The 26,848-nt window shown below is 41.5% G+C and overlaps 1 protein-coding gene across 1 annotated transcript in view; it reads left to right on the forward strand.

Moving 5' to 3' along the window:
- The first annotated feature begins 278 nt into the window (after positions 1-278).
- Positions 279-26,848, forward strand: part of PRKG2 (protein kinase cGMP-dependent 2) — a 38,747-nt gene continuing 12,177 nt past the window's right edge. The window contains exons 1-9 of the mRNA XM_075033593.1: positions 279-364; positions 3,866-4,390; positions 14,489-14,655; positions 16,317-16,430; positions 19,268-19,373; positions 20,567-20,630; positions 21,970-22,047; positions 23,099-23,193; positions 24,003-24,071. Of these exons, the coding sequence (XP_074889694.1) occupies positions 3,879-4,390; positions 14,489-14,655; positions 16,317-16,430; positions 19,268-19,373; positions 20,567-20,630; positions 21,970-22,047; positions 23,099-23,193; positions 24,003-24,071 (1,205 nt within the window). The 5' untranslated portion in view covers positions 279-364; positions 3,866-3,878. The remainder of the gene's footprint in view (positions 365-3,865; positions 4,391-14,488; positions 14,656-16,316; positions 16,431-19,267; positions 19,374-20,566; positions 20,631-21,969; positions 22,048-23,098; positions 23,194-24,002; positions 24,072-26,848) is intronic.

The following is a 26,848-nucleotide window of genomic DNA, read 5'->3' on the forward strand; positions in this document are numbered from 1 at the left end:
CTGCGGCTCCGGACCCTGCCCGCCTGGGACGGGGCATCCGCCTCCCTGCCGAGCCTGCACATCGCACCGGAGGCTCCCTACGCCCTGCAAGCCCCTGCCTTTCCCCGGGCGGGGGACAGCCCAGCGCCCCCGCAGCCCCCGTACCGCCGAGGGAGGGACGGACGGGCGGGCGGGCGGGCGCGGCCGCCCCCGCCTCCCCTCCCCTCCTCTCCGCTCCGCTCCGCTCCCGGCTGCCCGTGACGGGCGGCGAGCAGCGGCGTTTCCGCCCGCCCCGGCTCCGCGCTGAGTGCGGGAGCGTCCGTCCGTCTCCGCCGCCGCCCGGCCCCGTCCTGTCTGGGGGCCCCGGGCCCAGCCGAGCGCGCAGGTGAGGGCAGCCCCCCGGGACCGGGACCGAGGTACCGGCCCCTGCCGGTGGGTGCGTGCGGGGACCTGGGGAGGCCGGGCCGGCGCCGCGGCGGCTGGGGTGCCTGGAGGAGCTGCGGCCTCCCCGGGGTGACGCCGGGCTCCGGCGGGGCTAGGCGCGGCGGCACCGGCACCCCGCGGCCCTGAGGTGGACCCGGTTTCTGGGGAGCGCGGCCCGGGCACTCGGCGCCCACTTGCGCTGAATCCCCTGAGCAGCCCGCGCCGGGTGGGGAGCCCGGGCATCCTCTTCTCTCCTGCGTGGGTTTCGGGTCCGCCCGGATCCCGGCCACGTCTCGGCTAGTGGCAGACCCCTCGAAAAAAAGCATGTGAGGTGCCCTGTAGTGAACGCAGAGCGTGCTCTGGTTTTGCTTTTTTGTCTTATTACTTATGGGTGAAGGTTGGCCAGACCTTGGAAGCATAAGGTTTTAAGTATTCTGTTAGAATTAACTGCTGTAATGCTGAATTACCTATCAGTCTTTTCTTGAGTCCTGCTACATACTGGGCTGCGAGTTTCCTATACTAGTTGCCGATAACACAGGGCTCTGTCAGATCTGACTGCGTGTTCCATTGCGCACTGACAATTAATTGTGCATATACAACAGGAAGACAGACGTTCCTAATGTTTTCACTCCAGTGCAGTTGTATTATGAACTTTGATCATCACCTCTTCATACAGTAAACCTGTTCCTTTTCTGGATGCCATCTAAATAGGTTCTTCTGTGCCTTGGGGCAGTCACCCTATCCTTTTGTAAAGGTCATTGTAAAATGTCTGTGATATACTTTTTTTTGAAATGTGCTGACTGCCACTGCATTTAATAGCAGAGGCTGCCCCCATATTGTGTGTGATGACATATTTCCTGTAACCTCCATTTTTACGCTAGATGTTGTAACATTTAGTTTAGGTTGGTTGTTGGTTTGTTGTTTGGGGTTGGTTGTTGGTTTGTTGTTTGGGGTTTTTTTTAAATATGGTTGCATGCTGAGCTACGATCTTTGGTTAAGCCATATGCAGTGACACGCAGGTCCTTCTTCAGAGTTATTTGATTTGGTACCTTGCTGTGCAATTTCTTTAAATACTCCTGTGCAGTACAGATTTACCTTTATTTCTGACATACTACCCTGTTATCGAGCTGAAGCACCAGCTGTCAAAATGCATCCAGGAAATTGGGGCAAAAGAAGAATATTGTGCGAAGTCACAATAAGCAAAACCGTTTTAAGGAAAACTAGATTTGCAATGTGAGCTACCTTGTCAAGTATTTCAATTCTAACCCACTGAAGGCTGCAAACCAGAACAGAATTGTGCGTCTGTTAAAAGTATGGTTATACTAGCCAGTAAAAGCAAATTGCTGAAGCTTCCCAATTTATTTATTGTTGTCTGATCAGTGTACCTTGTCAGGGGCATGTTCTTACCTGATTCCAATGAAATGGTAAGAGAGATTAGCTTAAGCTACATCACTTGGGATTCAACCTGAAAAAGTTGTACTTCATTCATGAGGCAGACCAACAGCTGCTTTGGGCCTACTGATGACTGATCACAATAGCAGCATGATTGCCTGGTTAGTGCGCCAGTACTTTTATATAACTTATTAAAATAGCTTATTGATGAGGCAAAAATCAGAGTCCAAGGAAACAATTTTCTGTTTCATCTGAGGCAGGTATTTCCTGTGCTGTGGTCTTCTGCAATAGCAGGTTACAATTGAACAAGATTCACAAAGAGCCTGAGCAAGGGTTTTGGGAAAAGCTCTATGTGGTGCTAAGGCCCAGACAACACAGCCCTAAGGTCATTCCTTCTCTTGTGGTGGAAGCCTCCTTAGGCTTGAACTAAACCAAACTGTAACCTGGCACTGTTGTGGCTCACAGATGGGATTTATAGGCAGGCATTGCTCCCCAAGACTAGTGCTGGGGTACAGTGGGTTAGTGATTGTTGAACGCTAGACTCCCAAAAGCAACATGTTAATTTTTCCCCCCTCAACTTGTGCATTTAATACAGTGTGACCTAAGCAGCAGGCACTTCCTCCTTGCTCCTCTTAAAATGATACAATACAATATGCCAAAGACAGTGTCCAGGGAAGAAGGTGGGTCACTGCAAATCTACTGAAGGCTGCTAGTTGCAGCAACTGCTTGGAGCATAGGTGTTCTGACAGGAGTCCAAGCTCTTTTTTTTTTTCCTGGTCACTTTTCATGATTAGACAATGGAAAGGGGTAATTCACCATAAGAGGTAATTGACAGCAGTAGCTGCTGTTACACTAACAAATAAACATGAGCCAGTTTTAAACGATTAAGAGAGCTGCAGAAACAGCGCCAGGTGCCTGCTCTTCGTAGGAATAAATCAGGTCTAAATCTGTGCTGCCCTGAATTTGTCATCAGCAAAAGATAGCAAGGTTGGTCAAACTTTTGGAGTGATGTCTGTATGAGAAAGGACTGAGTAAGCTGGTAGTTGTCATTCTGGGAGATAATTCAGGCTTATGTTCAAGCAGAGAGGTAGGACGGAAATTTAAAAAACAGCATAGAAAAGGTTAATAGAGATAAGTCTTTCTGAAACTGGCTTTTCCTAACTTTGATATCCCTGGTTTTGTACGGGAAGAAACAAACAAAGGAGGTAGTTCTTCATGCAAGAAGGAGACCTGTGCAACTCCTTGCTAGGGTCCTGTCAGGGTCTGCAGATATGAAGCTTACAGGGGTTAGAAGGGATGAGACAAGTACTAGGATTAGAGACCCACTGAGGATTAAATAAAGCATATCAGGCTCAGGAAATATGAAATTTCAGACAGTATTTCAGTCAAGCAGCCCATATGTTCATCCTGTTGATACCCTTTCCTGGGCATCTCCTTATGGCCATGGTTGGAGACAATTTACAAGCTAGCCAGACCCCTGTTCTGATCAGTATGACTGTTCTTTTACAGTCATAACCCTTAAAGTTGGGGGTTTTTAATTATTATTAACACATATGCTTAATAATCACATACCCTTTATGCCAGGCAGATATGCACCCACTGGTTAAATTAGTCTATGTACTCAATAATTATTCCTCAACAGGGAAGTGACCCAACTTTTTTTTTGCTTCTAACAATCTTCTTGTTTCAGCAGTAGAGCGCCAAGCTTTTCTCCTTCCTGCTGTTTGTTTTGTCTTTGTTAGGCTGATAGGAGCTTACACATCTCTTCTTCAACTCGCAAAAAAGAAGTGGTAGGCATCAGACCTTTTGCTTTGTATCCACCAAGCTACCTACCTCTTCTACCTACCTACCCCTTTACTATCCCCTTTCTATCCACCAACCTACCTACCCCTTTACTACTCTGACTTTCAGGACTGGAAAGGATGAAAGCAATTGACTATGTTTACTATAGTTGTATATCTGAAATTCAGCTGCCCATTAATTACTAAATTCATTACTTTCCATTCCATGAATTTTTTTTTTCTTCCTGTTGGGGAATGAAATAAAACTGCAAATTTATTTTCTCACCTAGGTATCTGGACAAAATGGGGAATGGATCAGTGAAACCCAAGCGTCTGAGGCGGCCAGATAGACACGTAGCAAACCTCTCTATTGGCTGTGCTAGCAACCATAAGTTTTTGAAGGACCCAGGTCCAGGCATCAATGTAATCAATGGGCAAGCTGATGTTCTTTGCAGCAGGGTGCTTGAACTGGAAAAGGAGCTGACGAGAAAAAATCAAAAGTTGCAAGAGGGTCAAAGTCGTGTTGTTGAGCTTCAGGAACAGCTGGCTGTGCAGACTAAGGTCATAGAAGAACTCACCAAGGAACTTCAGAGCAAGTGTATACAGTTGAACAAGCTGCAGGATGTTGTTAGCACTCAAGGAGAGCACTCTCTTCAGCCTTCTCCATTTAAAGTGACTTCAAGGATTCAAGTCTCTGCCGATAGGAGGAGAGGAGCAAAGGAAGGTGTATCTGCAGAGCCGACAACATGGCTGTATGGTTTGGACAGGCAAGCTATGTTTTCCTTTGAAAAAGCAAGAGTACGAAAGGATTCCAGGTGAGCTCATTTCAGGGGGTTTATATGCTTGTGTGTTATGGGTTTGTGTGGTGGGTTTTTTTGGTAGCAGGGGAGGGGCCGCAGGGGTGGCTCCTGTGAGAAGCTGCTGGAAGCTTCCCCGGCTCCAAGTTGGACCCGTCTCTGGCCCAGGCTGAGCCCATCAGTGACAGTGGTAGCACCTCTGGGAGAGCAGATTTAAGAAGGGGAACCTGCAGTGAGTAGTGGGATTGGAATGTGAGAGGAACCGCTCTGCAGACACCGAGGTCAGTTCAGAAGGAGGGGAGGAGGTGCGCCCGGAGGAGGGGATGCCCCTGCAGCCCCTGGTGAGACGGCAGGCTGTGTCCCCCCAGCCCATGGAGGGGAGCGGGGGAGCAGATGCCCCGAGGATGGCCACAACTCCATGGGAAAGCTTGTGTTGGAGCAGTGTGTGACTGAAGATCAGCCCACGGAAAGGACCTACGCCAGGGAAGTTTGTGAGGAACTGCAGCCCACAGAAAGGACTCACGTTGGAGATGTTCGTGAGGGACTGTCTCCCATGGGAGGGACCCCACGGTGGAGCAGGGGAGGAGTGAGGAGTCCTCCCCCTGAGGAGGAAGGAGCAGCAGAGACAAGGTGTGGGGAGCTGACCACAACCCCCATCCCCTGTTCCCCTGCGCTGCTGGAGGGAGTAGTTGGAGAGAACTGGGAGTGGAGCTGAGCCGGGAAGGAGGGAGGGGTGGGGGAAGGTGTTTTAAGGTTTGGTTTTACTTCCTGATATCCTTGTTTTGATTTGATTGGTAGTAAATTAAATTGATTTTGTTTCTTCCCCAAGTTGAGCCTGTCTTTTGCCCGTGACCGTAAGTGGTGAGTGGGTGATCCCTCCCAGCCCTTATCTCGACCCACGAGCTTTTCTTTATATTTTCACCTCATCCCACCGTGGCTGGGGAGCAGGGAGGGAAGTGAGCGAGCAGCTGCGTGGTGCTTTGATACTGGCTGGGCTGAAACCACAACACTTGTGTTACAAGGATATTATTTTTATGACAATGATATCCTCTCCTCATGATAAATCAAGATTAAAGTATCCATCTCTTTTATATAGGCTTTGTCACTGTGGTAGTTAGATGCTGGTTGAGTTTGTGTGTAACTTTAACCAAGAATCATGTGTGTCCCACAGACTTCAGATGAAGAGTGGTGGGTAGCCTCTGTAATTTAGTTGAGGAGACTCTTACAGTCTCTTTGGGATTTATCTTTACTGCCAGCTAAGCAGAACCTAAGCCTCTTCTCAGGTCTAGGTTTGCCTAGTGCTTGCAGCAGAAGCTATACTCTGGAGCACTGACAAGCAGAAGGCTGGATGCCTTCACGTGTGTTCAGATTCTTATTCCTATAGCATGGATGGCTTGGGAAGGAGCAGGTGGCCCCAGCTCAGCTCTCCCAAATGCAGTACAGACATGGATTCTGAGCTGTGTACAAAGTTTGTCAGCCCAGTTTCAACTCAGTCTGGTGCGAAATATAATGAAATGTTTTGTACGGTGCGATTATCCTCTTAGGAGCTTCCTCCTGCCCTCCAGATTCTGACAGTCATGGTGTAGGATCCTAATTTTACTTGTTCCTCTTTGAATCCAATTATACTTCTAGCCTCTGCAAGAGCCAGAAATATCTGTGGTCACAGCTGGTCATGTGGACAGAGGTATCAGACTGGTATCCTTAAACATACCTTAGACCCTCTTTTACTTTGCAGTGTAGACACAATCTGAGTGTCTGTTTTAACATAGTGGTAGCCAGAATCTATGTGGACTTCAGCCAGCAGCTTAAGTGCCTCAGATTTGTGGGGAGCTTTATTGTTTTGTTAAGAATTCATGGAGCATTTGAGTAGGCCTGAGAGTCATCAGACTTGGTTTCTCATCCATCATGTCCAGCATTGCACGTTAGAGTCTGTCTTGTGAACCAGAAGGGCTGCCTGAGTCACCATAAGGAGCTGAAATCTTCAGCTAGCAGTGTTTTTCCAGAGTAAGGGAACTCTATTAACATTTTATCACAAGTACCTGGGCAGTTTAAATAATTGTTTGGTTTAGGAGTGTTCTATTTGTAATTACCTGTTTTCTCCTTGGTACTATCCTTGTACTGCAGTCCGCCACGTGGCTTTCAGAGACAGAATTGTGACAGCACTGAGGATTGAAGCAAGAAGAGCCAGTTGATTAGCTAAGTGCAGCACAGACTTTGCCTTTCAGAACTAAAACAAATATTGCAGCTTAAGTAATCCAAGTGTAATGCTGATCATGCGATAGAAACAGAGCTAGAAATTTGCCTTCTTGATTCAGTGGCTTAGCACTTCTAAAAACATTTTCTTTTTAGCTGTTTTCTTATCTTTCTAAAAGATTTAGTGTAACATAACAGGATAAAGGATCAGTTCTCTTCCCTCCTTTCATCTCTTACAATCTGGTTCAGAGATTGTCATTGTTACTGCTAAGGCTCCCATAGATTCATAACAATTTAGAACACAACATTCTTAAATTTATTCTGATATTTACTCCTCTGGAAACAACTAACTGCTTAAGTATGCACTGCATTGGCAGTAAGAGCACACCATCCTCCCCTCCCCACCATTTCCAGCTTTTCTGAATCTGTTTGTACTTTCGTTTTCTTCTCTTTAGTACTTGCACATTCTTGAATTTTCATTTAAATTCTTGTCTTCCGTGATGGTCATTAAGCTTGGATTTGCCTGTTTATTATTGTCCTTAGAGTAAGTAATTTGAGAAGGAACTAGAACTCATCATTTGTTTGATTGTCTAGTGCTAGCAAGCATACCAACTTGGCCAGAGCAATTAGCATTAGAGAGTTTGCCTTGTGTTCTACATAAAAAAAGAAGTTGCTCCTCAGGCTCCAGTGCGAAACTAAGTAAAACCAATTTTGGACGTGCAACCAAATCTTCAATTTTTAATACTAGAATATTAATTTGACATAAATGTATGATTTCAATTGACTAAAGAGTTTACATAAACTTCTTTCATGGGAGGCAGGATTATGACTGAAGAAAAACATATCTTGCAGCAGCCCTGCAGTAAAGGACTTGGGGATACTGGTGAATGTTAAATTTAATGTGAGGCAGCAACGTGTGCTTGCAGCCCAGAAAGCCAACCATATCTTGGACTGCATAAAAAGAATAATGGCCAGCAGCTTGAGGGAGGTGATCCTCTCCCCCTGTACTCCACTCTTGAGACCCCACTTGCAGTACTGTGTCCAGCTCTGGTGCCTGCAGCACAAGAAAGACATGGACCTGTTAGAGGGGGTCCAGAGGAGGGCCACAAAAATCATTGGGGGGCTGGAATACCTCTCCTATGAAGAAAGGCTGAGAGAGTTGGGGTTGGTCAGCCTAGAGAAGAGAAGCCTCTGAGGAGACCTTATGTCAGTCTATCAGTATATAAAGAGGACTTTCAAGAAAGACAGAGAAAGACTTTTTACCAAGGCCTGTAGTTAGAGGACCGGTGGCAACAGTTTTAAACTGAAAGAGGGTAGGTTAGATTGGATATAAGGAAGAAGCCTTTTTACTATGAGGGTGGTGAGGCACTGGAACAGGTTGCCCAGAGAATTTGTGGATGCCCCATCCCTGGAAGTGTTAACGGTCAGGTTGGATGGGGCTTTGAGCAACCTGATCTAGTAGTGAAAGATGTCCCTGCCCATGGCTGGGGCATTGCATTAGATGATCTTTTAAGGTCCCTTCCAACTCAAATCATTCCATTCCCCCATCCTTTCCTCCATCATCCTACAGTTGATCTCTTGAATCCTAAATCATCAGAGGGGCTAGAATTAAGAAAAAGTGACTTCTAGGGTATCCTAAGTATTCAGTAGATCATTCCAGACATTAAAAATTTAATTGCTTCGAATATTAAACTTGTCTTCAACTTCATATTTTACCCAGTGTTACTAAACTTAATTTTCTGCAATTAACCATTTTCCAGCTTTAGCTCTTGGTAGGAAATAAAGTGCCAGTCTTGCTGTGTTTTACATGTAGGTCCAAGAGCATGGTCCAGTTGTCAGAAAGACAGTTAAGTAGTGGAATAAGATCTTGTATTATTGGCATTACAGCAGGTGGTCTTTGTTGTTGTTGGAGTTTTTTAGTGATGCTTTGTGTTAATGTTCTTTTTAGCCTAAGTAGTCATGTAAAAGACAGGTCAGACTAGTTTTGGTTTTGTATACAGTTTAGACCATCTCCAAGAGTTCATGTCTTTGAACCTTTGGCTAAGGTTCTGAAACTTAAATCTGTCTTATTAAAGGGTACTTGTCATGTGCTTTGCAGTGATCAAAGTGACTTTGTTCAAATATCTTAGGCTTTGAAAGACTAGACATCTTGGACTACAGTACAGCAAGTATAGGTGACTTGAGTTAATGCATATGCAAGGTACTAACGAAACCTCAATTCCTGTGGCATAATCAATTTTTAAAAATCTTGAAAATCATACCTAAAGTATTTCTCATTTGCAAGATAACATTTTTTTCCTGCTACAGCCAGCTTAACATTAGATGCTGCTCTGTGACAACTCTTAGACCTGGACAGAATGCTTTTTTAAACTACCCTTATAGAAAATGTGTTTTATAAAGCAACATACATTATAGTCACAGAAGGAAGAATTTATGCTTTCTCCAACAAATCAAGTTATAGTGAAAAGTCTTGCTCAGACTTCTGGGGTAGGGGCAGATACATCTTTCGATGCAATAGTGGCCAAAGTATTATTTGATCTTCCAAATACTTTGGAAGCAAACAGATGTGAAAAAACGACTACAAAACTGTTTTAGGCATAGCACTACTATGCCTCTCAGTTAGATAAGCCTGCAATACACATGCACTTGTTTAAACCAGCATCACCTTGGTATCGAGACAACCAAATTCTGGAAGGTACAAACATTTTGTTTCCTTACCTGAGCTGTAAATACTGTAGTAGGTCAAATTCAGACAGTTGGCATACATGTAAGGACAAAGTCTAACCTTCACTGTCTACAGAATTCTGTCCACTGTAATTAAAAAATACTGATCCTTTAGCCTAACAGTGTCTATAGAAGTGTTTAGAGTCATTGATATAGGTAGCTGCCTCCCCTTTACAGAGAGAGGACTTAGTGCTGCCCCACTTCTGCATAAGACAATTGCAGTGTTGCTACACAGTTGTGAAAGGAGCTGTTTCAGAAGGAAGGGAAGCTCCATGCTCTATTTGCATTGAGTCCAGAGTGTTAGCAGTCCCTTTTGGAAACATTTGTAAAACAAATGTCACAATTTTATGCTATTCATTTAGTAGGGTTTTAAGTGCCATACTTTTGTTTGGAGTATCTCAGCATGAAAGTTTCAGAAGCTTTCAACGGTTCTTGATCTATCCTGTATGAGTGGATGTTTTCTCATGGATATATTTCATCTCTGGAGCTAGTTGGATAGATCCATCTCAGTTTCCAAAAATATGAGTTTTTTCTTAATAGGAGTTTGAGCATTGAAAACTTAACTAAAACCTGAAGATTTTAGAGTTGGAACATGGTATTTGACAGCAGATCTCTCCAGTCTTTCAAATGGAATTTTTTTTAATCTCTTATCCTTTGCAGTGTTAAGAATCTAGGTGTCTCAGTATCTGTAGGAATTGGTTCTCCATTTTTCTGTGTCCTTCGGAGCATGCTATCACCATTAGCAGCATTTAAGCTGCCTATATCAAGTCCCTTCCCATTATGGGCTCGGGATCATGACCCAGTTCTGTTTTTGGTTGGGGAAGAACTATCTTGACACTTGACATTGATGTCTTTTACCAGTCAAGGCCAGCAGGTAACCAAAAATCTCTCTTTAGTAGCAGGAAGGTATATTAAGGGAAAGCATTGCTCTGCAAAGTATATGTTGTACCCTTGTACCTGGGATGACATCTATCTTATGATGGGAATAAATTCCCAATCCTGTTCACAAAAAGCCCTTCTTAGAGTGTCAAGTGCTATTTCTAGGGGTTGACTGGGAATGTATTGAAAGGGGCAGGGGAAACATTTCAACAAGAGCTAACAACAGGGAGGGGAACAAAGACTAGAGAAGGACAGTATGGCAAAGCTGGCCCTAGGCAGCGAAGAAGAGTCCTACTAGCAGTGGGACCAAGAAATACCTCAACACCAGAACAGTTGTGTGGAACTGTGCACTCCCTTTTTAGCCTTTTAGTAGTATTTATCAGGACAGTGACAGGCAAGAGTATGGGATCAAATGTCTTCTGTCCTTTCAGGACATCTAGTTATTTCCAGCAGCAGTTCTCAAGAGTGGAGCGGGTATAGGAGAAGCTGAGGAAAACAACGGAGAGAAAAATGTTATATACTGTGCTGGATGCCCATGAAATGAGCGAGCAACTGCTTCAAGAGCCTGAGCCATGGTTATGATACTCATGTGTCCTTCACTCTGTGGCCAACTGCACTTTCTGAAAACAGCATAGTCTTCTGTTCTGTAGTTCTGGAAGCTTTAGTGCTCATTTTAAGTATCAGTTTATGAGCCATTACTGTATTTTATTGCAGTATTGTATGCATGATGCAGGCCAGGGTGAATTAAATAAGCAAGGTTGTTTTTAGCAGAAAACAAAGTTAGAGTTTATATTCTAATAACACTGTTGCTTTCGGCAGAAGCTAAGTTATGATCTCTGTTTCTAAACACAGTCCTCACCATAGCTATTTGATTTTACTTTTCTTGTCTTATCTCATTAAGTTTACTTATTTTCAGTCATTATATGGCTGGTAATATTGTAAGTCTACTAACTTGCCTTAACTGACTGTTCATTTTTGGATTTTCCTCAGGAGATTTTCCCACATAACCTAGTTTTGATGATAATCTTGCATTGTTTTATGAATACAAGCAAGCGTGGGCCTCAAATGCCTCTTGTTATGCAGGTTCCTTACACATGCACATTAGGAACATGGGGACTTAAAGGCAGAATTTATCTTTCACTTCAGCAGTAAAGGAAAACTACTCAGTGGGTCTGTAAAAGCTCCATCCATGCAGCAGTTGTTTAATTGCATTCATTTCTGGCATGGATTCAAGGCACTGCTTTATAGGAAGCCCTTGACCCAGGACATATGCAAGTCAATCAGAACTCATAGATTGCCTAGTACATATGTATAGCCAGCTTTGTCTCGGTTGGTTAGTCATTATTAGTGATTCATCCACCGTTGATTTTTCCACATTTTCTTCTTAAAATCCAACCACTGGGCTCTTCTACCAGCAGCTCAAATAGACTGTTCTTGTCTTTACAATTCACCCATTTATATGTGTTTACTACTTCAGGAAATGATGCAGAGGCTCTGTCTCTGTGAGCAGCAAGAACAGGGCTGTTCCACAAGAGTAAGCGAACTGGGGGTGACTACAGCACAGACAATGTGCTCACTAACCAGGGCACCATCCCACAAGGTCTGGACAGGGTAGGCAGAGCAGCGTGGTGATAACAGGGTCCACCAGGAGTCCCACAGAAGAAGAGATCAATCAGATACAAGCTCTAACCAAGAGACAGAAATAAAGTACTTAAAATATTGGGCCAATACCCATCCAGAAGACAAAACCAAAATCCATTATTTCCATAACATAGCTTAAGGCAAGAATTGAATGCCCAGACCTGAGCTTAAATAGAGTATGGAGGCCAATGAGCAGAGGATGCATCCATGGGTTGTGGTCCCAAGTGAGGCTGATAGGGGTAGGTAAGGCCTATTACTGCCCTTAGGGCCCTGACAGGCTAGTCCTTGATCACTGATGTGCCTACTTTACATGCCTTTTGTCTGACTTTTACGGATACACTGAAGCTTTTCTTTTACGATACACGGAAGCTTTTCCGAAGACTTTTTTAACAAAACAACTCGGGATAGGTGCAGTTTGCTGTAGCATCACTGAAGTGTGATACAATATAAGTTTATGTCCCTGAATGCTGAATTTCAGAATGCAAAGAGGTCAGCGTTAATGGCTGCATACCTATATCCACAAGCCCTTGTGTTATATTTTTACTTCCGATTATACCCTAAAAATTCCTAAAAGCAGTAGAGGAAAGGGCCTGCTTTGGAAGGATTGTCTCACGTCCAGTCATTCTTAAAGAGACAGAGTGTATTTGGCATCCCACATGAGCAGACTACGACAGATTTTTACTCAGGTAGGAGCATTTATGCTGTTTGTTGTTTGTGCAAAGGAAGCGGGCACAGCAGAAGTAGGAAGAGTTTTGCAGGGGGGTGGATGGAGGGCAAAGAGCAGTGTGGGAGGGATCAGTACTAACCCTCCACCTCCACACACACCTCTCCTGGATCCTGGTCTTATTTTGTGAATTATGGGATTCACATAATTCAACGGGTACTTTGCAAGCTGACCTTGCGATCGTGTCCTGATCATAAGTTTGTTTAGTAGCTATGATGTCTCAAAAGTGAGGTCATTTACCCAGCGTGTGAAACGCCAATATTTTATTCCAGGTCATGTTTGCACAAAGATGGGGGCTAGGTGGTAAACCACAAAGCTACCACACCTCATACCTAAACAGGCAAGCAATTTATACAGTTTAGTTTTACATATTTAGTTTCCAAAGTTCTTCCCCAAAACTGTTACTGGTAGTTGCTTATCTACCACAGTTTCTATTGAACTAAAGTTTTCCCCGGCTTCGAACTAAAGGTACAGTGTTCTTTTATTCTGCAGCGCATGCTCAAGGTGAGTGGGGGGAGTAAGTCTTTTGGTCTTGAATTGAGTCGGTGGTCGTGATCTCCCCCTGCCACCTTTACCTTTCCCCCAGTTACTGAAGATCTTTCCTGACTTCATGGCTGTTAGCAATTATTCAACTCTTAGTGCCTCCTGGGGTAGGATGTTCCCTTCTTATCAATCTTTTAGTTCTTCTTCTGGGGCACAGTTGTTACCAAGGCATGCCTAGTGTATACAAAGGGTATCTTATTTCACAAGACCTTTGCGGTCTTCTTGAGTACATCGCTCCTTAAGTACATCATTAGTACCATCAGTGTTGACTTTAACCTTACTACTATCATCAGTTAGAAAAAATGTATGAGAATGTTAGAAAAGTGGACCTGATTTTTTAACAAGTTGCCATTCCTGTGCAGGCATAACTTGAAGACATAACCTGCGCATTTCTTTCCTTCAGATAAGCAAGGCTATATACCTTAGTCGTGCAATGGGAAAAGAATATGGTGAGAAACAGTGCAAAACTTTCTGGGGAGCATGTCTTCTACTGGGAGCCTTTTTACGTCTAACTTGATGCTTTCTGCAGGCAGGGTCACACAGGAGGAGAGAGTCCATAGTGTGGCACAGCTAATGGAATGCATATTAATTGCAAGGATTGTAACATTTGTCAGTGGTACTGGTCATGTTGTTACTGAAATCCGGAATAAAACTCCTTAACACCAATGTGATGTTAAGAAGCAGGCACTTCATTTATTGCAGCACTGGATGCACAGGGGATAATTCCACCTCATGTGCATGCCACAGCTTCAGCACAAACAGGTTATATGGAGTAATAATTACATATTAATTAGATTAATATATATATGCATAAAAATTATTAGTGATTATCATAGTACTGCCTACATCCGATCATGCGCAATAATGAATTCATTTGAGTCAAAGGGCTGCTTTTATGACCACTGACCAATTTGAGAGTCTGTTGGCTGTCCTTGAAGTCTTTGTTCTTGTCCTTGTTCTTTGAACTTGAAGCTTAATGCAATTTCAGTCAGATGTGGTCCATTTCAACATTGTTCTCATCTAGCGTACAGGAACATCTAGTCATAAGAGCAAAGAACTGCAAAACTTATGAACTAGTTAATCACTTAACTACACTTTTGTAATTACCTATATTAACTAGTCCCCTGGCTACACTTTTGTCTATTGTTTCAATCATAATGTTAGTTCTTAAACACAAAATTCGATAGAAAATATATGAGGTTTCCATGGTTATAGCTATCATGATTCATTGTACCCAACGCAATTCCCTATAGTTACAATTTTAACTTGTAAGTAAAAAACTGATTTTTGTATTGTAACAATGTGAGTGTTATAAATGAGAGGAAACACCTTGAGAGGAATGAATGCCTGGTGAATAATATGCCCCAACCATTCTGGATCTTTTAAACTTTGGTTTTTTTGTTTGAAACCAGTGAGAAGAAGCTTATCACGGATGCCCTGAACAAAAATCAGTTCTTGAAGAGACTGGAGCCTCACCAGCTCCGAGATATGGTGGAATGTATGTATGAAAGGACTTTCCAGCAAGGGAGCTACGTCATCAGACAGGGAGAGCTGGGCAATCACATTTTTGTGCTCAAAGGTGAATACTGCTTACTCATACAAAGCACAAGTGCAAGAAACAGGAAAGTAATTCAGAAGTCTTTGCAGGAAACCACAACGATGATGTTTGTGCTCTTAAATCATTTATGCTAGCCTGCTGACGGCAATGCAAGTTTTACCTGTGAGTTTTGTGGAACAGAGTGAGAGTAACAAAAAGCACCTTAGAAACTTGAACCTTGATTTAATGCTATTTCATGACCTCTTTCATTTCTGAAAGCCTAGAGGCCAGCAAATCCTTTCTGTTGTAGGTACAGCCAAACTGCTCAATGGTGAGGCAACTTCTGAAATAAACTTACTTTTCAACATTCATGAGAGCTTATACCAGTTTTCTGTGTATGGGAAATTGAGAGATGAGGTCTGAGTTTACTGTTCTCAAAGCTTGAATTTTTTTTTTAAAAAACAGCTGCTTGTTTTTTCTGGGAAAAAAACCCAAACCACAGAACAAAAACCAAACTTTAGGATAAGAAGACTTTATCCTGAAGTAATGCCAACAGATCTGAAGTAATCTCACTGCAGTCGTCTGTGCTGACTGCTACTGTGTGCATACTCAAATCTCAAATTACAGATCAGCCATGGTGGAGCTCAAGCTTAACGCCTGAAAGTTCCTCCTAGTGTCAATACTCTCATCATCTCACCATAAAAAAAAAATAATCAGTATTTGTGATTAATTTGCATACTGTATCAATTCTGAACCTCTAGAAGGCCCAGAGGCTCATATGAATTAGAGTTCATGCTGTAAGGAGTATGTTCTGTTGAGGCAGGAATATTCAAGCCAGGAACATACTCGTATATGTTGGCAAACATATATTCTGTCTTCTGGCTTCATATGGATGGGTTAGCTTGAAAAATTGATGGTAGCTGTGTTAGGATAACACAGATGGTGCAGGGAGAAAGAGGAGGTAGGATTTGTAATGGGGTAGTCATATTTTTGCTAGATAAAATGATAACATTTTGAAAAACAGATGAAATATGAGGAAGAAATTGTGCAACTGGAAATTTTTCTGACACATTAGACCTTTTTTGAGGAGTCAGTGGGTGTCTTGGAGAGAAGAGGACCGAACTGTAAGAAGTTTAAGGGAAGGTTTTTTTGAGACGTAACCTATGAAGAAATTCAGACTGTCTTTGACTTTTGCTAGGTTTGTAGTAAGGCTCAATGATAATTTCTTAAAGGAAGATTTAATGTGCTTTTCATTTTTCTGCCCTTTCCTTTGCATTCTGCACATATATACACATACACGTGTATGAACAGAAAAACCTCATGAGTAATTTATCCTGTGATCACTATTTTAAGACTTGTTTGGCTACACCACACTAGGCTATCTGAACTGGTACTGATTGGTTTGTTGTGGCAAAGGTTTATCCCATGAGGATTTAGAAAGACCCTTTTCCATGGCCTTTTTAGTGTTCAAAAGTTTATTTCAGCTTTCCCTCCCTTCCAGAGCAGATTTGTAAATTAGCAATACACTTAAAAAAATTAAAAAAAATCTCTACTGGTTTGTACATGTGTTTCAAAGCACTGTTTGCATTGTTGCTCCCATTCCTATGTTCCAGGGAGTGGCAAAGCCAGAAACAGATTGATTTGTTTTCCCTTCACTCTGTGCAGTCAGTTTTAATACCTATTATCCTGATGATTTTTGACAGAGGGCAGTCTGGAAGTATTTCAGCAGAATAAACTACTCTCCTCAATACCTGTGTGGACAACATTTGGTGAACTAGCCATTTTATACAACTGCACACGGACAGCCTCTGTGAAAGGTACCTGGGGTTTATTATAACAATGTTGCTCAAAATGAAAACTATGTACTTTTGTGAGGTCCCTGTTATATCCAGATTTCTTTTGACGTTTTCATTTAATAGATGTTTGCATGTCCTGATTATCTACAGTAAGCTCATGTTTCTTTCCTTGACTTCTTTCTGCTTGGGAACTCTAATAATACTATGCTATGAATATAATTCCATCTCTAGCATGACCTTTGATAAATAGGCATCTCTAAAGTACGCTGGTTAGCCAGATCTGTACCAAACTAACTGCTACGGAAGGATTATGTTTGAATGTTGAACGATTTAGTAGCAGCAATGGTCTTTGGCTCTTATGTTCTTGTGTCAAATGCAACCCTGAGGCTGAAATTACACTGAGTTTGAAAAGATATTAGAACCATGGCATTTTTAATACAGCAGATAAAGTGTAATTCAAAAGGAAATAAAATAATATGTAGGAAGTAGTTGCTTTTGTACTTCTTTTAATTCGGTATCATTAAGTTACTGAGTCTTGCCAAGATCCATTTGCACCTGGCATTTGTGACTGGCACTTGGGAGAAGATTTGAGTTTGATCTCAAATGTGGTAGTCAGAGAGATGAAACTTCTAGGTGACATGTGCTGCTTCTCTGAGGCAAATACTGGCTCTTGCTTTGTGTTTACTGGCTGAGCAGGATGGAGTTGTTAAGTGTTGCTCTGATACAAATATCCCTCTTCCTACGTAAGACTGGATATTCATCCGTTAAGTACCCCTTGATTCCTTTTCTAACCTGCCATAACCATTCTCTGACAGACCAGTAAGTGACCAAATATGATTAAATTCATCACTTTTCCACTCTCCACCATTCCATAAATATTACTTGTGTTTGAAGGCTAATTTCTGTTCTTGTCTAAATCTGCAGGAACTTTGGACCACCAGTAAGTATGAAGAGTTCATGTTGACTTAAAAAGGAGCACATGGAATAAAACAAGAAGTTGTTTGCTTTAAAAGCTTCTGGTCTTTCTTCCTGCACCCAGTTTAAGAACTTAATCATTGCTGGCTGTGCAGATGGAAGTTATTACTTGTAATCTGTTTTTGTTGCTGCCTGATAAACAGAACAGCATCAATAATGTGATTATTTTTCTTACTAGCACACTGTTCTACTTTAATATGTTCCCTATTTTTCTTTTTTGCCTGCTGTGTAGTATTAGCATTATAAAGTAGTGTTTCTGCATAGTAAGATGTCATGCTGGTTTAGAATTTAACATTAATTGGTTTTGAGGTAGGACAAGAGTTGTCTAATTACGGACAAGAAAGGGTGTTTGAGTACTTAAAATCACTGCAGAAACCCGCCCCTCCCCAATAGCTTTCTTGTTGTGGAGGAAGAGTGGTACAATGCCATAACTGAGCATGACTAGTAAATACATATGTGAAAACACTTTTTTGATGCTGGATCTAGTGACACCCTTTACCTGCAGTCTTTGAAAACTGACAAGTGAAGGACTTTAGCCAGACAGCATTTCAATGGCTGCTGCTACTCAGCAACATCTTTACATACAGTAGCTGTATTTGAAACTGAGAACATGATTTACTCATGTTTCTGAATTTCTCTATCTCATTTTTGAGATTACAGGCTTTTTTCCTAGCTATATAATTGCTTTATTTGCTTAAGGTGCAAGATACAGGAAATGCATTTGTGATAGCTTGGATACTTGCCATAATTTCTTCATGCAAAGTAAACTGAAAGATGTTATTCAAGAGAAAAACAAAACCAAAGCAATAACTTTGCTCTCCTTTCCAGTATCCAAAATATTTTCAAGCTGTTTTGATAAATGGCAGTTAAGAGCATATGTGTATATCAGGGTTAAGTACAAAGAACAATGACTGGGTATCATTTTAAACCTGGCATTTTTCTTTCCTGTAAAAATGATTCTGTTTATGATAAATTGAGGAAATCAATTGCTCTAATTTTTTCTGTAGCTTTCCTTTATCCCAGAGAAAACAGTTTTGTTCCTTCTTATGACAGAAGGAAAACTGCTGAATATGGTGTAGCATTTTTTAAAAGAAGAGATTAAATTAAATAGAATCACCTTATTTTGCTTAAAAACCCAAAAAATTCAGTGTGTTCTGTTGTGTCAATGATTACACACAGAGGCCACTTAGTGGTTTGCATCTTTGATGCTGGATCTTATGCATGCTTACTATATTAATATTTTGATTACCTTTCGAAAGATAATAATTAATGTTTTGATTACCCTTTATTCCCTTATAAAATGGCTACATTGGAAGAAAACTGTGTGAGGATCACAGGATTAATTGAAATAAAGTATATTTCTTGACCTCTGTTATTTCTATCTTATTGCATATCTCACAAACCTTTGCATGTAATCTGAATTAGAGATGGATCCAAGCCATAGTATTCAACATACCTCATAAATTTTGAAAAACTTCAGCCAAGTTTTTGTTTCTTTCAAATCAGCTCCTTTGCAGATTACGTTGCAGCTTTTGAGTGCAATGACTGTCCATGATTAGGAGTAGATCTTCGTAAGCATTCAGCCCTGTTTGTACTCATAGTAAATAGCTAGGTTTTCAAGGTTACTCAGCCTGTGGAGTTGCATGGAAAGTGCTCTGTGGAGGAACCATTTGGAAATCTATGCCTTACTTTAGTGAGCATTGTTTAAGTGGGAGCTGAATTGTTTTAAAAGCCTGATAGCAGTAGGTGCTGAATATTTTAAAATTTGGCCTTTGGCATTTTGAAAGAGCTAGTCTGTCTTCTACTATGACCTGATACTGTAATGTCTTCCATCAAATCATTCGGAAACATTGATTTTGTTGTTGGGTTTTGTTCTCTTAAAGCAATCACCAATGTTAAAACATGGGCATTGGACAGAGAAGTGTTTCAAAATATCATGAGAGTGACAGCACAAACAAGACAAGAGCAATACAGAAACTTCCTTAGAAGGTAAATATAATGCATTTCTATTTCTAATACTGGTTTGGGTTACTTCCTAAGGTGCACAACAACACTGCGCCTGTCTTAGAGAGAGAAAGAGGCGCTCTTAATGCAAAGGGCCTCAAAAATCTGAATATTTACCTCTCTTGATTTTTTTAGGATTCACAAAATCATTTTTCTCATTTTGATTGTTTTTCTCTTGCATTACATTAGGAAACAGCAATAGGTGCTTGCATGATTTTAAGTAATGGAACAAATGTATAGGAAGGTTGCACGGCTAGAAGTTAAAACAATATATTAAATAAATGGAGTTAAATAAGTCCTCCAACTTGGAGACTTGAATATAAGGACTGCATATCTCTCAATTTATGAACTGATTCCAACATAATTTACTAGGAAATCTGCAGAGAGTAGAATAATTCTCTCTCCTGCAGGAACACTGAGAGTTGTACAGTGCTTTTCATTAGGAAGAAGGTCAAATTAGAGGTGCCAAACCATAATTAGATGGTTTCATAATTTCTTTATTTAACAAAGAATGACTATTCTGTTATGGCTTCAAATCAAGCCTGGCCATGCATAAAACGTCTTGTGTATTTTTTGCATCAATCTCAATCTTTGATTTCTATAAATACTTCTTTGCTGAGCCTGAGTAGCTAGAGAGCGCTATGATTTCCTAACTTTTACAAGTTCGAGTGCTGAGGGTAGGAAGTTTTTTCATTCTTACCAGCAAGTTCACTAAGTCATCACTGTAGCTCAATTCTCTTTTAATAGTTGTCCAAGTAGTACCGAAGTTGTTACCTTTGTCTGATTTTGCAGTCTCTGCAGTACATCTGAAAATATATTATTAGATTACTATAATGTCTTGGTTTTGCAATTAATGGGTTTTGTATGACTGAATTTTGAAATTAGTTCATGTGCCCACTGGAGTTTTTTCCCCTACTGAAATACAAAGTTGATTTACAAACTGACCAACATTTGCCATGTTTCTAAGTTGTAAGTTGTGTGAGTTCTGTTTATCTAAAAAACAAGATGAGAATGCTTGAACCTTCCAAATTAGGATTTAGTTGTATACGATGCACCACCAGTTTAGCTAGTTATAAAATGTGGTTGTACAAATTGTATAGGTGAGAAGAGATCATGAAAAAAGTGTTAATAATGACTTTTGGGTTTTTTTTTTGTTTTGCATTTCTGTTTTCTGGAAGTGTGTCCCTGTTGAAAAACTTACCTGAAGATAAATTAACCAAGATCACGGACTGCCTGGAGGTGGTAAGATACTGTTAAGTTTTTCTAAATAGTATTCTGTAAGCTTTCAAAATACAAAGAAGAATAAATAAGTAAAAACAAAACCAAAAAACAATGAAGCTTTTTTTTAATATGACAGTCGTTTTGGAGTGGTCAGAGTGGAATTCCAGGTTGGCAGCAAATAATAACATTTAGTGGCCTAAGAGTAAGTTATATCTTTGGCATTGAAGGAGTCAAGCAAGTAGGTAAGAGGATCTATAATCTAGCCTTTATTAAGATTAAGCACAAAGTTGCTGACTGGGTCTCTAACTCTTTTTTGGTAATCACGCTTTACCTGTTTGCAACGTGGATATGTAATACTTTCATATGCCTTGGATCACATACACTGCAAAGTATAAGGGGAAAAAGGCATTAGGACTGCAACACACGAAACCAGCCAGATATCTGTGTGTCTTAGGGCTGCATATGCCAGCAGCCTTTGGAGCTTAAAGGCTTGATAGATGATCATAGCTGTGGTGTCTTCCAAGAGCAGTGGTAACTATCAATGCTTGTTGTATAGGCAAAGTGTGTAGGAACCCCAGTCTTGGAACGGTTCTGCAGGTGGACAGCAAAAGTTCCTCAGAAAACTAAGAGCCTCAGACCCAACAAGCCGATGGAGGCAGATAGTGATGCATGGCCATAGCACAAGAAGATGAGGAGATCATGGTGTTAATTATGTGAAATGGCAAATGGCCTTAGCACAGCACTTTCCTAAGCAGTGACTTTTTTTTTTTTTTTTTTTTTTTTGTGGGATTCCTGGTAAGGGAGAACTTTTAGTAAACAATCAGAGGAGAAAGAAATGAGGTGGTTGTTTTTGAGGAACAGATCACAAAGCTGAAAGTTAACATGGAAAAAATGCTTGATTGAAAGTTAAACAATTACTTAATGAAGGCAGGTTTCCCTAGTAGAGACAGAAAAGTTGGTGCTTTGGTAGCTTGCAATAGATGATTTAGGCATTCCCACTGAGGTGTCAAGCCCAAAATTACTTTTGGAAATGCGATTTTAATTTAGAACTCTTCTAAGAGCTCTTGATACCTTTTTTCCCTTGTTTTCCCCTGCTTCATAAGGATGATACCAGTTAATATTTTTTTAAACAAATAACGTGCTGCTGCATTAAGATAAGTTACAGATTGGCCACCATACATTACATAGTGGAATGCTTGCATATTATTATGGGATGCAACATATGCAGGAGTTAGGAAGTTAAACATCAATGGAACATCCAGATGTATTAAGAACACTGCATAATAATCAGAATTTTCAAAGAGGCTAATGATATATTGGACAGTATTGTCTCTCTCTCCCCCCCCTCCCCCCCCAACAGGAGTACTATGACAAGGGAGATTATATTATTCGGGAAGGAGAAGAAGGAAATACCTTCTTTATAATAGCAAAAGGAAAGGTAAGGTGTAATAAACCTAACTTATAAAGTAACATACACAAATACCTGTATTTCAAAAGCTACCTTGAGGGGTATGGTCTTCAGTAAAATCTGTGCGGAGTTTTTTAGGATGCTGTTAAGTTCACAGTACTGTGATAAAAGCCTGGAGCAGCATTTCAGAGATTCAGGGAGCCTAATTTTCATTCGCAATGAACCCATGTTATACTGTTCTAATTATAATGTAATTAAAGTATGTCCTGAAGTCTCTTGACACTGTAGCAGAGATGTAAAGTCAATTTTTTGTAAATGAGATTTGTTCCTATGTCTTCTCCTGGATGTTTCAATATCTGATGGGCAAAACATAGACTTGTGAAATATCTAAGAAATAATGGAGTCCTGGGTTTAATGGAGAATGGCCTTCTAGGTGACACAGGCTCTATTCCTCTCATTTGTTAGTCCCAGAGGAGTAAGGCAGCAGCACTTATCTATCAGCTGTTACATTGGAGACTGACACAGGACTTTAAAGAATCAAATCAGGAGAATTTTAATCAATAAACTTCCAGTAGGGGTTTCAAGTTTCCAAAACATGTCTGTGTCTGGAGATATTCTGGTTTGTTTTTTGCTAATGAGCGTGGGCATCAGCAGAATGCGTGCTACTGTGGAAGCAGAGTATCATGAGCGGGGAAATGTTAGTTAATGTTTCTGGAGGCTATCTGTTTAGCTGAGAAGACAAAAAGCTCATATGATGGCTGCCCACTGTGGGAACGGAAGTATTTTTCAGTTTTTCATTAAAATGCCATTTATTTTGCTTTGTTTTAAAAGGTACGAGGAGAAAATTGGGGGGTGGGCAGTAATGAATATATTCATTTTTCCATCTCTCAGAAAAAAACAGAGAGGTGTCAGGGAATGATGATGGTTTAATTTTTGAGAAGAGGGAGTAATTATATGAATTTGTAACTCTTTATGGAGCATTACTGAGTTTAAGACATTTATGAAATACACAGAAAAGAAGGGAAAACCACACAATACTTTGAAACTTACTTTGCTAAATTTTTGTTCCTGTACTTTCTAGGTGATAGTTACCCAGAGTTCTGCAGAGCACTTGCAGCCTCAGCTAATTAAAAATCTACATAAAGGAGATTACTTTGGAGAAAAGGCTCTCATTAGGTTAGTTCACGTTGTCTGATTCACAATGTATAGTATTTCAATGGACCTATCGCTATATGTCAGATTATACAACTCATGGCTGTTTTGAATATAATCTTTGTTTTGATTGTAAAGTGAACAGATGAAGGCAGCAGCTGAATTTGTCGTAATGTTTTGGGTTTTGCAGAGAGGACTTGAAAGTATACACTGTCATCTACCATTGGTTTTCCCTGAAAAAGTCAAATGTTGGCCCTCTCTGCATTGTTGCTTATTGTTTATATTTCAGTAAAAGCTGTGATGAAAACTTGTGCCAGGCTCTTTATGACTCCTAGCATGGAAAAATTCCATCATTACTGGACCGAGCTGTTGTTTCTGTGCTGGTGCCCATGATAGTAAGAAACAGAGAAAAGGAGTGCAGAGAAGATATGACCTATGAGCTAAATAGCTCATGTAGCACATATTTATGTGGGCAATTGAGTAGGGATCATTTGGTCTCTGGAATGATTTATATCTGAGGACTATTTCAGAAATGAGTAGTAAATCCTGATGTAACGCTAATGACATTGCATCCTAATTTCTTGGAAGGTTGCTAAAGGATGTCATGATCCAAACCCTACTGAAACTGGAAAAAATACTGTGCTAGACGATAATAATGACTAGTAAAATGTTATAATTGTGTGTTTGGTTCAGCAATATTAATCCAGATACACACTACAGAGGTCTTCAAGGAGTTTCTCCTATAACAGCTGTAACCCTCCATAAGTACAGTGTGAGGTACTTTGAGGATTTTTATATGCTTCTGAATTCTTCTAATCTGTTTCAATTCTTAGGGATGATGTCAGATCAGCAAACGTTATTGCAGATGAACACAATGTGGAGTGCCTCGTTATAGATAGAGAGTAAGTATCATGCTACAGTTTAATGAAAGAGTTGCATCCTTCTTCAGTAGGTTAACAATAAGACGTGACTTCACTGTAGGCACTATCACAATGTTTTTTAAAGTGAATACTGAACAAGTGGTTACACTTTTGGAATACTGAGCTGTGGCTATGCTTTAGACAAAGACTTAATGAAGAGAGGCTGACAGAAGGTGCAGGAGCAGAGAAGCTTAAGAGTAGTTCAGAATTATTCTTCTCTTTCTCTCCTTGTGGTGATGATGTTTCACATTTGTTAAGTGCTCTTCGTTGTCTCAGGGAACAACAAAAGCCCCTGCGTGTCCCTGGTTTCAGGATGTCTTTTTCTCAAGGGGGACATGCACCCAAATTCATGGCTTTGTCGAGTAGTGGCCAATTTTGCACTTCCTAAAGTGGAAAAGAATGGAACAGATGGAAGGTAAAAGAAAGGAAGCTCCCAGTGGAAAGTGAAACAGCAAACCCGCATTTCTCAGGGCTAGTTGTAAGGATGCTTACTTGGAATGCAGACAGCCACCATCCTTTTCCTTGTTGAATCCCAAAAGGGCTCCCACTGAGAGCTAAGATTCTACCCCAACCCAGGAAATGGCATCTTGGGCTGTGAATGCATTTTCTTCTTCTTTTCTTTAGCTTGTGCAAATAGATTGCAGAGAAGCATGCCAAAGCTGGTGTGTTCTAGGGGAAGGGGATACCAACAGTATTGCAGTAGGTAAACCAAGGGTTGGCATGGCACCACCAGAGGGTGACAATGCTAGTGGGAACATTTACACTGGTCCTGGGAGCACAGAGGGCTCAGGAGCATATCTGAAATGCTTGTACACCGATGCATGCAGTATGAGAAACAAACAGGATGAACTGAAAGTGTTGATCAGCTCCCAGAGCTATGATATCATAGGTATTAGTGAGACTTGGTGGAATGATTCCCACAGTTGGAGTGCTGGGATGGAGGGCTACAGGCTGTTCAGGAGGGATAGGCAGAGCAGGCAAGGTGGAGGTGTCGCACTGTATGTAAGGGAGAAGTTTGATTGTACAGCCCTTACAGTTAGTGATGATGTGGTTGAGAGCCTCTGGGTGAGGATTAGGGGGACGGAAAACAAAGGAGATGTTGTAGTGGGTGTCTACTTCCAATCACCCAGCCAGGATGTAAGCACTGATGAATTACTCTATAGGCAATTAGAAGAAATTTCTGGATCAGTAGCCCTTGTCCGTATGGGAGATTTCAACTTCCCAGACATCAGCTGTAAATATCACACTGCTGTGACAAGCAGGTCTTGGAAATTCTTGAAGTTTGTAGGAGATAACTTCTTGTCACAGGTACTCAGTGAGGCAACTAGGAAAGATGCCCTCCTAGACTTGCTATTTGTGAATAGAAGGACTTGTGGGGGATGCGATGGTAGGTGGCTGTCTTGGCCACAGTGCTCATGAAACGGTTGAGTTTAAAATTTTTGGTGCAATGAGAAAAAAGGACAGCAGAGTAGCTATGCTGGATTTCAAGAAAGCAAACTTTAAGCTATTCAGGGAGCTGTTTAGCACAGTACCCTGGGAATCTGCTTTTGAGGGCTTAGGACTCCATGAGTGCTGGTCAGTCTTTAAGAATGACCTTTTAGAAGCACAGGAGCAGGCGATCCCACTGTGTCATAAGTGAAGCAAGCCGGCCAGAAGACCAGCTTGGCTGAACAGGGAACTCCTCGTGGTGTTCAAGAGGAAAAAGAAATTGTATGATCTCTGGACGCAAGGTCAGGCTTCTCAGGAAGATGACAGAGCTGGGGTTGTTATATGCAGGGAGAAGATACTAAAGGCCAAAGCTCAATTAGAGTTGAAACTGGCCAGTGCTGTGTCAGACAACAAGAAAGGCTTTTTAAAGTATGTTAATAGCAAGAGGTCTAAAGAAAACATTGGACCGCTACTTGTTAAAGCCTGTCACCTGACGAATAGGGATGAAGAAAAAGCGGAGGCATTCAATGCTTTTTTTGCCTCCGTCTTCAGTAATACAGATAGACCCTGGGCTGCCCAGTCCCCTGAGTTGAAGGACCACGAGTGTGGGAAGAGTGACTTTCCATTTGTGGGCACTGAAATTGTAAGGGACCAGCTGTACCAGCTGAATGTTCCCAAGTCCCTGGGGCCCGGTGGGATTCCTCCCAGAGTACTGAAGGAGCTAGTGGATGTTACGGCAGGACCCCTCTCGATCATCTACGGAAGGTCTTGGGAGTCTGGGGAGGTCCCTGCTGACTGGAAGCTAGCCCAAGTTATTCCAATTTACAGGAAGGGCGTGAGGGAAGACCCAGGGGACTACAGACCTGTTAGTCTAACCTCAGTTCCTGCAACAATTATGGAGATGATCATACTGGGTACAGCTGAAAGGCATTTAAAGAACAATGCAATCGTCAGGCACAGTCAACATGCATTCACAAAGGGAAAGTCCTGTTTAACCAGTCTGATATCCTTCTGTCATAAGGTCACTTGCCTAGTGGATGAAGGGAAGGTGGTGGATGTAGTTTTTCTGGATTTTAGTAAGGCTTTTGATACTGTCCCTCACAGCATCCTTCTGGACAAGTTGTCCAGCTGTGGGATGAGCAGGTACGCCGTGCGCTGGATGAAGAACTGGCTGAAGGGCAGAGCTCAAAGGGTTGTAGTGAATGGAGCTACACCTGGCTGGCAACTGGTCACCAGTGGTGTTTTTCAGGGTTCAGTTCTAGGGCCAGTTCTGGTCCATATTTTTGTCCGTGATCTGGATGCAGGAGTTGAATGCACCATTAGCAAGTTTG

Source organism: Buteo buteo, chromosome 1 (genome assembly GCF_964188355.1).
Source record: "Buteo buteo chromosome 1, bButBut1.hap1.1, whole genome shotgun sequence".
Lineage (NCBI taxonomy): Eukaryota > Metazoa > Chordata > Aves > Accipitriformes > Accipitridae > Buteo > Buteo buteo.